This window comes from Ambystoma mexicanum, chromosome 7q (genome assembly GCF_040938575.1).
Source record: "Ambystoma mexicanum isolate Mex_15411 chromosome 7q, UKY_AmexF1_1, whole genome shotgun sequence".
Classification (NCBI taxonomy): Eukaryota; Metazoa; Chordata; class Amphibia; order Caudata; family Ambystomatidae; genus Ambystoma; species Ambystoma mexicanum.
Window position 1 is genome coordinate 583,961,138 of NC_090941.1, and position 13,846 is coordinate 583,974,983.

General features: G+C 43.8%; 1 protein-coding gene across 1 annotated transcript in view; it reads right to left on the reverse strand.

Annotated features, from left to right (window-relative positions):
* Positions 1-13,846, reverse strand: part of FREM2 (FRAS1 related extracellular matrix 2) — a 796,190-nt gene that overhangs the window by 388,523 nt on the left and 393,821 nt on the right. Inside the window, exon 3 of the mRNA XM_069640403.1 lies at positions 10,970-11,116. Coding sequence (XP_069496504.1) covers positions 10,970-11,116 — 147 coding nt within the window. The remainder of the gene's footprint in view (positions 1-10,969; positions 11,117-13,846) is intronic.

A 13,846-nucleotide genomic window follows, 5' to 3' on the forward strand; every position in this document is an offset into this window, starting at 1 on the left:
AAGGCCTCTGTTCTTAGTGACGAGGGAAGGCACACGATTAGAGTAGGCAGGAGTTCCCTGGTCAAGGGAATGAGACTTCCACCTTTTTGTTTAGCTCTGTCTCTCTTTCTCTTTCCTGTCCCCTCCTCTTTCTCTGGAGCAAACACTTTGGGTGCGACATCAGAAGGGCACATTCCACTCTGTTCAAGAGCAGGGATTGGACCACTAAGGCAGGCTAGCATTAGTTCAATCGCCTGGGGACCTTTGCCTTTAAAAGAAGGGGTCACCCACTCCTTCTTCAGATCCTCTCAAGACACTCTAAAGGTTCACTTTGAAGCACCTGAGAAGAACACACTGTACTTACTTTGAGAAAGTTGCACCTTTGAAAGTCCTCAGCTTGAGGTGAATAAGGAGCCATCCAAGGCAGAAGAGAGCTCTGCCCCTATGCACTCCCAGGGAACATTGTGGGTGACCTTTGTTGTGGACCAGGACCCGCCACTCTGCACCTGAATCTCCTAGGGCTGGGAGAGCAGACCCTGGATGGAGCCATCCTGTCCTCGAGTCCCTCCGAGTGGGCCTCACAGCATCCAGAGAACCAAACCAGCTGAAGCTCCCTGCTCTGCCACACCGAACCTATCGCAAAGTGTTCACCATACCTCAAACAAGAGGGAAGATGCCAGCACTGGCTTTTGTGTTCCTCCACCAATCCAAACTAATGCTTGCACTTTGAACCAGCTCAACATTGCCGTAGCTGTGCCTGACACCTGCTAGACCCAAAACAACTGCGTGATGCCGGAAACTGACCTGAACTGCTGGAGAGTCGCACGCTGACTCTAGCCACGGGTTACAACCACAGCTCGACCCGTCTAGCATAGCCCTCGAGCAGCCACTTAACCGACCCGCACATCAGCGCACCCAAATCACCATTTTGACGACCGTCGGCCGCTAACTCGAACCGCTGGAGAATAATGCATTGACCCCCGCCAGCGGCAAATGCCCAATTCGGCCTTGCCCAACTGCAAAGAGATGCTGGGATTGCCCTGACCTGCATTGCTGGGAGCCCCCCTTTGACAGCACAGAGTGACCGCATTTGCCCTGCTTGACGCTCATTTGCTACTTGGGCCCACACAATCCAATGTAGCCAAATGAGTCAGAGCTGCTTGCATCAACGTTCAACACCGGGTTTGACATTGTCACCCTTTATTTTGGAGTGTTATGCTTCCCTGTTTGGTTTCCTATGGAATCACATTCGCACCCCTCTTAAGAACATAGCCTTCCATCAGCCCACATTACCACAAAAGGAAAAGAAGGTATATCTCTTAACTGTCCATGTTTTACCTTTATGATTGTGTTGGGTTTTTGTTTGTAAATGTGTGAGGGCTTAGTGGGCCATTTTACCCCTACTCATCCTTGTATTCCTGCAGAGCAGAATACAATGTGTCACACTGGTGGTAGCAGAGGGATTTGAAACAGACTGTGCCTACAGCGCAGCTAACCAAAATAAAACTGTGCAGTCACTGTATGTTTTCACTGCCAAGGTATTTTTACAACCAGGGAACTCGACATGAGCACGGTGCACTTCCACAAACTGTAGAGAGTGGGCACTCCCTCATGGCAGTAAGGTTAGGTGAACCAAACTGTTACAAAGCCTCCAAGCTTTCGAGGAAGCTAGGGGGTGGAGGGTGCCCATGGGGCCAGCGGCATTCTTGAGCCCCTACCCCTGTTTCTCATACACCCAGGGTGTGTGTAGCCTTCTGAGAAAAGTGACAGCGATAGTGCCTCCCAGCATTCTTCCCACCGGGCAGGTACAGTGGTGTCCCGAGGCTCACCAGCCTCCCGTGAGTTGCACTCATCCATTGGATCCCACGCTTCGGCCAGGCCATGAGAGAACCTAGTGGTGCTCGATTCTGACAGGGTCTACCTCCTGGAAGAAAGAAGGGTGGCACTGGAACAAAAGAAGCAAAGGGACTACATGATGTTGCACCAGCTGGAGCTTGAAGCCCAAAGGGAAGCCAGCAAAACGCCTAGTGGAGGAAGAAGCGTCTCCAGCAGTGGTGTAGAGAAGCAGATGTATGCGTCACTCATGGAGCTCACCTCCCTCATATTGGAAGAGCAGCAAGAAAGCACTGTGCATGAAACCTGGTATCATCCCAATACTGCATCGAAGATATGAAAGGTGTTATGTGCTCAGACAAAGACAACCGTACTGAATGAACCCTCAATCTGAAGTGGTAGAAGGAAGTCTGCAGACACCATTGGACATAGAAGAACTATAAGTAAAGTCTAACAGGTGTAAAGTGACATCATGAAGAAAAGAGACGAGGACACACTGAAAGGACAAAAAATAATTAAAGAATGAAGATGTAACTGAAGTAACAAAGTAAACGAATATGCAAATGCAAAGAAATCGTGTACACTGAGAAGATAAGTAAGATGAGATGCAGTAGATGTATATACGCAGAAACGCAAGGTAGATAATATATATAGAAGCTTGTTGCAGTAGAAAATATAACATGGGTAAAGCAGCCATGAAGACAAGATGGACGTCGACTCTGTATAATAGTAAGCAAAATGCCGGAAGGAGAGAGACCAAGTCTGCAGAGCTGATAGGCACTGAAATACAAATGTGTGCAAGAACAAAGAATATTTGTTTGGCTAAGGATCAAGGATGCCGCAGACAGAAGCAACTGCAAGGTACAAAAGGAGTCAAATAGGATAAGCCATGTGCTTAAAACATATTTCTCTTAGATTAGGCAAAGGAGTAAACATTTGCGAGTGCTAAGTATTGGACAGTTAAAGATACAGAAAGCATCTGCAAGATGGAGCAACCAAGTCTCTAGAGGCCAAAGAGAGTAATAGCATCTAGTATAATTGAATCAAATAGCACTAAATAGGAGGATTAGATGGACAAAATCCTGGTATCCTCACACGTGGTCCAAGACCAGAAAAGAAGGCTTATTCATAACGCTCCGGACGAAGATAGTAATGTACAGTAAAGTTCTGAGGAAGAGAAGAGTCAGCAAGGTCAACTACAATGAAGAGGCCTTGGTTTAGGGCCTAACTGATGGGAGATGGTAGTCTACTTGGCCAAGTGGGCAGTTGTCTGACGTTGTTCCCCGCACCTGGGTTTCGTTTTGCTTATGTGCTGCTTGCAAGCCGAATGTCCAAGCCTGGAAGAGGGTGCCAAACAATCAGGATGACCTATGCAATGGTGGACCATACATTGGGCCTCATTAGAAGGTTGGCAGTCTGGAAATAAGGGTGCTGGTAGCAATGTACTGGCACCCTTTCCAGACCACCAAACTTTGAGTTTGCCAGTAGGGGCACAGAACTCCCGGTAGGCCTGACCTGCTGGGAATTCAGGCCCATACCGGCAGTGTTTTCACTGAAGCGCCGGAACCGGTAACAATGGTGCTTCAGTGTTCCCATTCCCGTGGAGTCCTCTTAGACTCCACGGGAATGGGAATTTCCTGTTCCACCGCTACTCATGATAAATCAGTGGCACCGGGATATTGGGAGGCAGAAACAGTTACGGGGTCGGCGGTAGCCTGCCGCCTACCAGCGGGTTTTACTGCTGACCCCGTAATGAGGCCCATTGTTGCAGCAGCCAATCCGCTGCTATTATTCTATTATTATCTGAAGTTCTACGTAGTTAGAGGTTGTTCCAGGTGTGCCTACTCGATAAGGTGCAGCCAATATGTTACTAACACCTAAATAAGCTATATGTATATATGTTCCCTTAACCTATCCTAGGTTTTACTACTTGCCACATAGGATGATGTCATAGCTGACATACATCGAGGAATAAAGCCTTTGTGTAAGTGAAATGTTGTTTGTATGTACTGTGAACCTATGCTGTGAAGTTTGGTTCACCTAAATTGTATATTTTGTAGAGCTCAGCTTTCTTGGAAACAAGCCCCATTATTCATTGCTTTGATCAATGCATTAAAAAGGCTAATGGCATAGCTGTGTGTGCCTAGGACCAAAGCCTGTCTGTAAAATATGAGAAAAGAAGTCAAAATGCATTCCGAACACATGATTTTCATAGTGCTGTATTTGTAAGGTTAGCTGGACAGCCACCCAGGTAAGAGATAGATGAATGCATGCTCAGTCAGTAGAGGCAACTTCAGAGAAGCAGCTGTCTACACAATCCCTGACCTCCGACCTTGCCACACAATAAGACCTAATTGAAGTAACCTATTAAAAGTGCCTTTTGTTAATACCAGCAGATGTTTTTGTTGATACCAGTACCTAATTGAATGTGGAATGACAAGCCTTTGTGATTGGTGTCTGCCATAGTCTATGAAGTAATTTAAGTCTATTCCTAAATGAACACGTGAAATTGGGGTTTCGAGAGGGTGAACTTGATTTCTGGAGACTAGTGAAAGAGTTAGGCACTACTGTATCAGCATTTCAAAAAGAAGTAGAATTCCTGAACCCAAGCCTTTAAAATAATTGTAATGAAGTCAACTCCAAACAAAATGTGTGTAACTATGCCCAAACTAGGAACCGATAGTGTGCCAGAGATAGTATTCAGCATTTTATAATTGAATTTGTCAAGGATAAGAGAACCATACAATGAGCCAATATGTTTCTCACATTCCAATACTAGTTAATAGTTTTAGAGAAATTTAAGTGAATTGTTGTTTTCAATATTTGTTTGAAGAACTGTTTTATTTTTTAATCAATGTCAATTTGTATGTCTATATTGTGGAGTCTTTTCTTACATTGCCTATAATAGTCCTTCATATTAGTTGCTCTGTGTATGGATGGTTGCGCAAATTGGAAATAAATATTAGTGCTGAAACTGTAGGCAGATTGTTTTTTTATTTATTTTTAGACAAGGTGATGTTTCCAGTTAAACATTGTGGATGACTACCCCAAGGTTTTATGTTAGGAGACCACCTTTAAGTCCCTGATGTATTATTTTCAATGAAGACAAAATATTCATATTAAAAATAGCCTGTTTCATATCCCAGATTGTGGCTCATTAAATTCCTCTGTAATACAAGAACCAATTAAATAGTCAATATACATATCATAGATAGTTCTCATTACACAGAGAATTAGGATGTTCAAAGAAAAGAAAAAAAGATATAAACTGCAGACCTTTTGGACATATATCAATGTCATACAAGGCCAGCAAAGCAGGCTTAGTTAACAGCAACGTCTTATAGTGCATGATATTTAACAATGGTGCACAAAGAAAGTATGAGTTTGTAGTTTTATTTTAAAGGAAAAGGTTATGCTGGCATCCTCTGTATAGAATTCTACAAGGATGTCTGGACATTGGGGACTGGGCATGCACATATACACACCTTAACCTGAGACCCCGAATTCCCTTGCTGCCACTCTTGTTCTAGAATTCAGTATGGGCAGTGGAACTATTATCTCATGAAATTAATATAAGGACGGGCCTTAATCCTAGAGGATTGAAAGCTGTTACAGACATTTCATCCTCACACCCAATCCTGAGGCTTGCCTGATGAGTATATATGGCTTGAGGTTACAAAAGCTATTGTTTTTGAGCAAGTCTTGTGAAACAAAATGGGCACTGAGCCCAGTGTGCATTATTGACTTAATGAGTCGAACATAAAAACCCTTTTATCACTGATATATTTGTTCAATATAAACATCTGTGGATATTCTAAATTGTGCAGTGACCTACCTTAAGATATATGTTGCTGCTCTACGCCTCCTGTTGTTTAAACACTTTAATTTTCAACATAATTGCTATTTAATTAGCAATGTTTATTGAATTCTTTATAACACATTAATTGTAGAGGACATCAGATAAATGCCTTACATAAATCATGGTAAATGAATAAATAAATAAATACATTCTTCTGTTACCAAAATGCTCTTTAAGTTTATCGATACTAGCCCGGTACCCTTATTGATGCTAATAGTACTCATTACTTTCCTCATGGGGGTTTTGAAAAGAGTATTATAAGAAATAATATATCTGTTTATTCTAGGCTTTCAGCATGTGTTTTGCTCAGTAAAAGAACATTCGTATTATGGCAATAACACCTGATCCTGTGGCCCGGATTGGGTGGCAATGGCCTGGGACCCAGGTTATAGGTTTGAAGGCAGCGAGGGCCTTAACGATGGGCTCTGGCGCCATTAGCACCTGATCCGGCCTGCCAGATTGGGTGTTCTTGCCATTAGCACCCCAGGTTTCCAATCCGGAAACCCAGATTGCTGATAGCAATGTATTTTCTTTGAATGAACGGGACGCTGCATTAAAATAAATACTGAATTAAAATGGCTGCCGTGGAAGCCCCTCTTCCATTTCCACAGTGGCACAAGATGGAGGCTGGAGAAGCGGCGATTGCTGCCGCCAAAAGAATGTCAGTAGGGTAGGGGTCGGGGAAGGGAGGAAAATGTGACTGGAAGGGAGGGGAGGGTGGGGATAAGATGTCGGGGTATCAACATCAGGCTGCTCGGAATCTAGGCTGAGATTGTGGGATTCAGGCCACGATCCAAGTAACCTGATTGGTTGGCTCCTCTGCCCCGGGTGCTGATATGGCTATAATATATACTAGAGGCGATAACTGAATATAAACATTGTAACATTTTAAAAAGAGAATTTTTTCAAAGTTACTACAGTATAATACTTTTCTTTTTTATATAGCTTCTTCTACCAAGAATACACACCATTTTATCTTCAACGTGTCTTTCCATGGTAGATGGCTATGCTCATATTAAAACCATTGATCTGCTTCTTCTGTGAGCACGAAAGCAATGTTCAATTGGGGGACAGAAAATGAGAGCTAGAGAGAGGCAGGCAGGCAGGCACGCGCACACACACACACACAGAGCTACTGACGGAGAGAGCGTGTGTGTACTAGAATGCACTGACTCACAGAGACAGAGATAGCAGACCCCACAGGTCCACAGCAACAGAGGAAGAGGAAGCTAGAGATATAGCCAGACTGCCTCGACAAATAGAAAGAGAGAGAAAGAGAATGCACCAATACATGGACAGCGGGAGAGTTCCAGACCACACTGACACGGGCAACGCAGAGAAGGCAAATGACAATGTGACTCTTCCCTACAGACACAGAGACCCAGGGTGAGACAGAGATAATGAAAGTGATAGAGACAGGGAGAAAGACAGCATAAAGAGAAAGCATAATATTAGGATGCGATACACCGGGTTAGCTAGTAATCTTAATTCTCATCGACATGATGCACCATGGTACGTCATCAGATAAATGGCGGAAAGTGGCTTGTGCCTTTTTTTTCTCTTCTTGGTATCATTAACTACTCTGGCTCTGGGTCACCTTGCAACAGATCTTGCATTTATGTTCATTGACTTTTGTCCCTGCATTGTTTCCGTATGGTGCTCCATTCCCAACATCTTCCCTGATGTGCCCCATCCCCACTTTCTGCCACGATGATCACCTCCTCTTTCCTCTGGCTCCCTTTCTTTTTGTTGTTCTTGTTTTCTGATCTCCCCCTTGCATGGGGAGAACCTTGAGGCACTCCTTTTCCTCTCTCCACTCCCTCTCTCTTTCCATTCCAGGGCAAGGCATGAATGCTGTGGTTGAAAGAATATATGTACACATGGAATAAGGGAAAGATGTCTGAGGACCACACTGAAATAAGCTTGGCTTGTTTTAACGCAAAATTCCCTTTTTTGCTATTTTCCTATATATTTAGATCCGCGCCCGATTAAAGTGTTTAACAAAACCAGCGCTTTGCACAATACATTGATCATGTGAAATGAATGCGCCGATGTGCATTTCGTGTAGTTAGGCCCTTAATCGTCCGCGCCGAGGTAGAGAGAGGCAAATCAGAATATCCTACTCCTGAAGCAATTTCTGGATTTTGGCAAGATGGCCGAGTAATCTTTATTCTATAGCAATGAGGGAATGCCACCTGTAATTGGTCACATACTGGTCCAGTTCCATGTGCTTTCTCCCCCGATTTCTTTTTTATCCTCTCATATGTTTCGTTTTTGAATGTTCACTATTTTAAAATTCATAGCAGCAGCCACGCGTGGTCCTAATCCTCCCCTACCCCAGGGACGTCATTTCACCAAAATGCCAGGGGTAGCGGAAGTGACATCACATCACCCTGGACCTCTGATGACAACACAGGAAGTGATGTCATTTGACCCCACCCCCAAAGTGACATCACGGGAAGCGATGGAAAACAACCATACGCCCCTTGACAAAACAGGGAGTGGCTTCACATAGCATTGTTCCTAAGTACACTACGATACATATGGTTACTATATCACTGTAATGTTTCAAGAATGAATCACCATATGTATCGTTAATAATATTACCAAATTATTGTGAGGGCAAGCAGACGTCCAAGGCCAAATGATGATGTGTTATTTTATAGCACTTACGCTTAAGTGCTTTATATAGAACAAATATACATACAATATAACCCAACCTGTGTTGGTACTCATTGATAGACCTCAGAAGGATGAAGATTGAGTTGGCCTTGCCGGGATTCAAACCTGCAACCTGTAGATCACACACGATCACACACGATCACACACACACACACACACACACACACACACACACACACACACTCACTCACACACGATCACACACACACACACACACACACACACACACACACACACACACACACACACACACTGCAGCAGCGAGCGCTCAACACACTGAGCTATTTTACTAGCTATAGCTATCTTACCAGTTATAGTAAAATGAGAAATTACATGCCTGAATATTCTCAAAGTCAAAGCAAATTACACTCTGTAGTGTATACCAATAAACTGGTAACAGATTTAACAGCAGGCCAGTTCATATGCAGGTCTGATACAAAGTTGGCCACATGTCAAGCCGGCGTGCATCTACTTTTCAGGCTTGAGAGGTTGGCAAATACATACATTGGGAGGGTTCATAACTGTGTATTAAAGAATTTAGAGTACTGCAGGGAAAGCAGCACACTCACACGGCATCCCGTACTCTGGGCACTCGCTACCTCATACATGCAAACAGACATCCTGAACAACATGCCATGGAGATAGGAAAGATAGACACATTACAACAAAGCATTCATTGTGGCAGAATTAAATCAAGGGCCACTTGATGTGATATGGTCAAACATTTCTACAAGCTTTTAGACACAAGGATTTTATCAAGTGACGGAGGACACCGAGATGGAATGTCTTGTGATGATCGTAACAGAGACAACAGCAGAAAAAAACATGCTATAACTGCAACTTGCGAAAAGCAAAATACATATAGTTTTTGTCTGCATTGTGAATTTGAGGTATTTAAGAACAAACTAAAATTAGTGACTCACCCCCTGAAGTGTGCCTAAAATAAACCTTTAATGAGTCTAGCAATTACTGTATAGAATTCCAGAAAGACAATTTGTTATTCCTATTCTTTCTTATTTAGGGTCACTGCACTTGTGGAACCCCCTGTTTTTGAAGAGGCCTGAACAAGAAAGCCAGCCACTCCAGAAACAAAGCCACGTGGTGCAGGCCACAGCCCAGGAGCTTCCATTTAAAAAAGAAAAACATGTAAACATTTTTTTTAGGGGTAAACAGGGAGACCACAGGGATAGCAAGGGGACCTCGGGCCGCAACTCTCCTTCACATCTGAAACCATACACTTAAGAACTGCTATGAGAATGAGGTTGTCTCCTGTCACCCACTACCTTTCCAATCACTCCCCTGACATGCAAATACCAACCCCCATCACGATAACGCCCAATGGTCATTGCACCACTGGAATAGCCTCTTTAGGATGTGTAAAGAAGTTAGATGCACTCACACAAGTGTGCCCCTTCCCCACAGTCTTTGAAGGTAGCCCGTCTCCCAACATTTGAAAGGTTTGCCCCCTCCGAAATGTTAGTCTAGTTACACCACTGTGTCTCAGTTACCAGCAACATTACAAGAGGAAGGAAGTACAGACATGAAGTGCCATGAATTATCTGATGAGGGGTCGATGGGAAACTGTCCGCCAATTAAGGGATGGTCGTATTTATCAGTGACGTTTTTGGGGCTTTCAACCCAGGCACACGCGGCAACGTGCATGATAGCTGTGGCCACGCCCCCTGCATTCTCTGACTGGCGGAAATGCAGAGGTCGCAAGAGACTGACAGAGGTCGCCAGCCAATCAGCAGAGGTCGCTCTTGCGACCTCTGGCGACCCCCGAATGACGTCCCTGCCCTACCCCTCAATAGCTCCCCTTGAACCTCCAACCCCAGTCGGCACCCCGAAAAAAACCTGATCACTTTTCCTGAACTTACTGTCTGTACCTTTGTTTGAAATTATACATTATAGGTGAATTTCTTGACGATGAATATTCTGCACTGAAAAGTGTGTCTGGTGAATATTGTGCGATCAAATAACTGGGTACCACTTTTCCAACAATCATTGAGGCTGAGCAGGGTTGGATTGGCCCCTCGACCTTTTGGTCCGTGGCCAGGCCGAAATCGTCCCTGGAGAGTGGGGGCCGGTTTCTGGCCACACCTTGGCCGGTTTTGAAAAAAAAAAATGTTAACAAAATATATATATTTTTTCAATTTTTTTGTTTTTTGTTCAAAAAGCCTTTCACCCTTCTTATGTCGATAAACGAGTACCAACACAGGTTGGTGATATTGTATGCATATTTGTTCTATAAAAAAGAGCTTAAGCGCAAGTGCTATACTATAAAATGTTATCATTTGGCCTTGGACGTCTGCTTGGATTCACAGTAATTTAGTGTAGTTAGCAACAATGCTATTTGATGCCAATTCCTGTTTTGTCGAGGGGTGAAAGGTCGTGTTTCATCACTTCCCGGGATGTCACTTTGGGGTGGGGTCAAATGACATCACTTCTGGTGATGTCATCAGAGGTGAAGGGTCGTGAGGCGATGGGTAGGCCACTTTTTTGACACGAGGGGTGGGCCACTTTTTTTTGGGTGACCAGGCCTATTTCTTGTCCCAGTCCAACCCTGAGGCTGAGTAAGTCATCGGAGGCGTACTGTACACTTGGAAGTAGACTTACTTATGAAGGAGGTTTCACCCAGGTACCCTCGACGCTTCAGGATGACCTCAAGGTATTTGGCATCTTCGTTGACCAGGTAATGCTCTTTCTCCAGCGAAATCCAGGCCCAGTTAAGACGAAAGTGCTGATTCTTCAGCTTATTGCCTCCTGAAAATGAAATCGATACAACCATGTATTAAATGTGCTGCCGTGCCATCTGCAAACAATGAAGTAATTGTCATTTTACTGTACCTGATGATTTGAAAACACATCATCCTTCATAACCCTAAGCATGCATTAGCTGTTGCCCATCAAAAGATCAAATATACGGAAATGTGAAACTCCTTTCAAAGTACTCTGACTGTCCATTAATAGTTCAGTATAATTAATGAGACACAAAGCGCAGGTGCAGGCTGTAACCAGGGACGGGAGCCATTCAGCTATGTAGACAGTAACATTCCACTCCCCAAATGCTTACATGTGTCTGCCATCTTGTTTCATGAAATGCCAACGGTGTCATTAAGTATATTGCTTAACAAAGGAGCTATTGGTTTTGGCTAATCTGAAAGGCATCATTGATCTGATTTTCACACATTTAAATTAAGCCTTAAATATGTAATTAGGGCCCATTTGTGAAAAGCTCAATTGGTTAGTTGTACAATGTTGCTTTGTTGCTGACCTGCCCTTTTTCAGACAGTGACCTGGGGCCTCATTACAAGTTCTGCGGTAATGCTAACAGAAGTGGTATTTCGGAATACCGCCTGATTTAATGCTACCCACAAACATGAGTTTTCAAACCTATATGACAAAAAAACCCACCAAATGGTATGTAGATGTATTGCCTCCATTTTCCATGGCGGTAGAGACCCATGAATATGTAATGCATGCCCAATGGGTCTCCAAAATGGGTGCTCATTTTTCCTCTACATACTGTGGTACAGCATCTATAATGTTAATTGAGTTGACCGGTTTATAAATGCCGAGCTTGCAATGAGGCCCTACTCTTAAGATGCACAATACTGTTATTATGTTTGCTTGTGTTTATTTTGACTTCAAGAAACAGGTGTGCTAAGTCTAGACCATCAGTATATAGTCTGCTGGGTCTGTAAGCTCACTTGTGAAGGAAAAGGCACGAAGCATGATCCTCAAACTGGCAACAAAGGTGAGAAACCAAATTTTGACATTCCCTGATGACTTCACCAAACAGCCAATAAAACAAACAAGCATTGTCAAAGGCAAATGTTTTGTTTTTTATGTAGGCATGGTTTAGGACTTTGCCAAGTACAGCTTTAATAGTACTACTTGGCCATAAAATGGCAATAGCTGGAACTTTGTGTGATTACATGGGCATATGATAGCAGTTCTTGGCAAATGTCTATCTAATACCTATGCACAAACCAAAACGGTTGGCTTTGTCAATGCTCGTTTTTAAAAGGACACCAGTGCAAGGAATATATATGGATTAAGTGGCTGAAGGCACACTTAGTTAAGATATTTTTATTAGACCAGTAGTGCATTTAGAGTTGCAATTAAGCCATTAACTCTCAGCAGAGTGCTTAAAAACAACATTTGCATGCCAAAGTATGATATTACTGCCTGAAAGAGCTTGCTGAAAGTTAACCACTTAGATGTGCTTTGGAAAGGAAGGGGCATGTAGTGGATGAGAATGGCCATGAAAAGTCAATGGGTGGGTAAATAGCCAAAGAACATCACAACCTGTGTGTCCCTCCTCACATGTCGCATCCCTCTTAGCTGTACCCTATTGCACATGTTTTGGCTGATAGGTGGTGCCAAAGAACCATCTAATAGATAACAATAAAAAGGAACCAACACTGGCAAAGTCAAAAGATCTGGGCTTTGTACCACACATGTGTACAGTCACATACCTTCAGCCAACAGCCATATAGCAAGACGCTCATCCACTCACAAAGCCATAGCATGCTTTGGCACGTGTATGTCTGTGGGCTGCCTCCTATAGGCAGTGTAGAAAATAATGACTCCATCAAGCCCTGGGAGTATTGACACATTAGGCGATATAGGTAATAACGCTGATTCGGTAGTACATGCAGTCAACATAATAATTAGGCCTTATTGCTATGGCCTCGGTGAGGTATTGGTAAGGCCCCTTTAGACAGTGGTAATACCATATCCCTGTTAGACAGTAAGGTCATTTTTGCCCCAATCTGTAGGCTTACGTATGTCCACATCAGGTAGCATGGTTAAGGCGCCATAAAACAATATAGGTAGTAAAGATGCCTTTCAACATTGATATCACCACCTCATTGGGCGTATGATGCCAATCAGGCAAACCAGGTCACATGGTTCGGAATGAGTCCGAATCTAATGTTGAAAATGAAGGGCCATCCAATGGTGGATAGGGAATATGTAGTCAGGTATGTGGGCACAGAGTTCCGAAGTAAATTTAAGGAATGAGAAGAAGACTTGTTTGTCATGGGGAAAGAGGTGGCAGGAGAATGTGAAGGCAGAGATGAGTTGGCTCAGGGAGGAGGTGCAAAGGGTGGGCAAGGGTGGAGACTTGAGGGACATCGACAGCAGCGGGGTGGGATCAGAAGTACCAGCATTCCATTAGATTGACATGGATTGCTGAGATAGGAGGCACACCCTGCAAGTGTAGATTCCTGAATGCCCAGGTTGGTAAGGGTCTGGAGGAAAGAGGGATGGCCACCTGTATCAAAGGTAGCAGAGAGGTAAAGAAGGATTAGGATGGAGGACAGTTTAAAGTGATGTGCAGAAGTAAAAACGTTTTAGGCGTGGTTGAGGGCAGATTCAGTAGAAAGACGGCGATGAAACGCAAATTGGAGAGGGTCCCATAGATCAGGGTTGGTTGTCCAAATTCAGGCCTTGAGGGCCAGAAACCTGACAGGTTTGCAGGCTCTC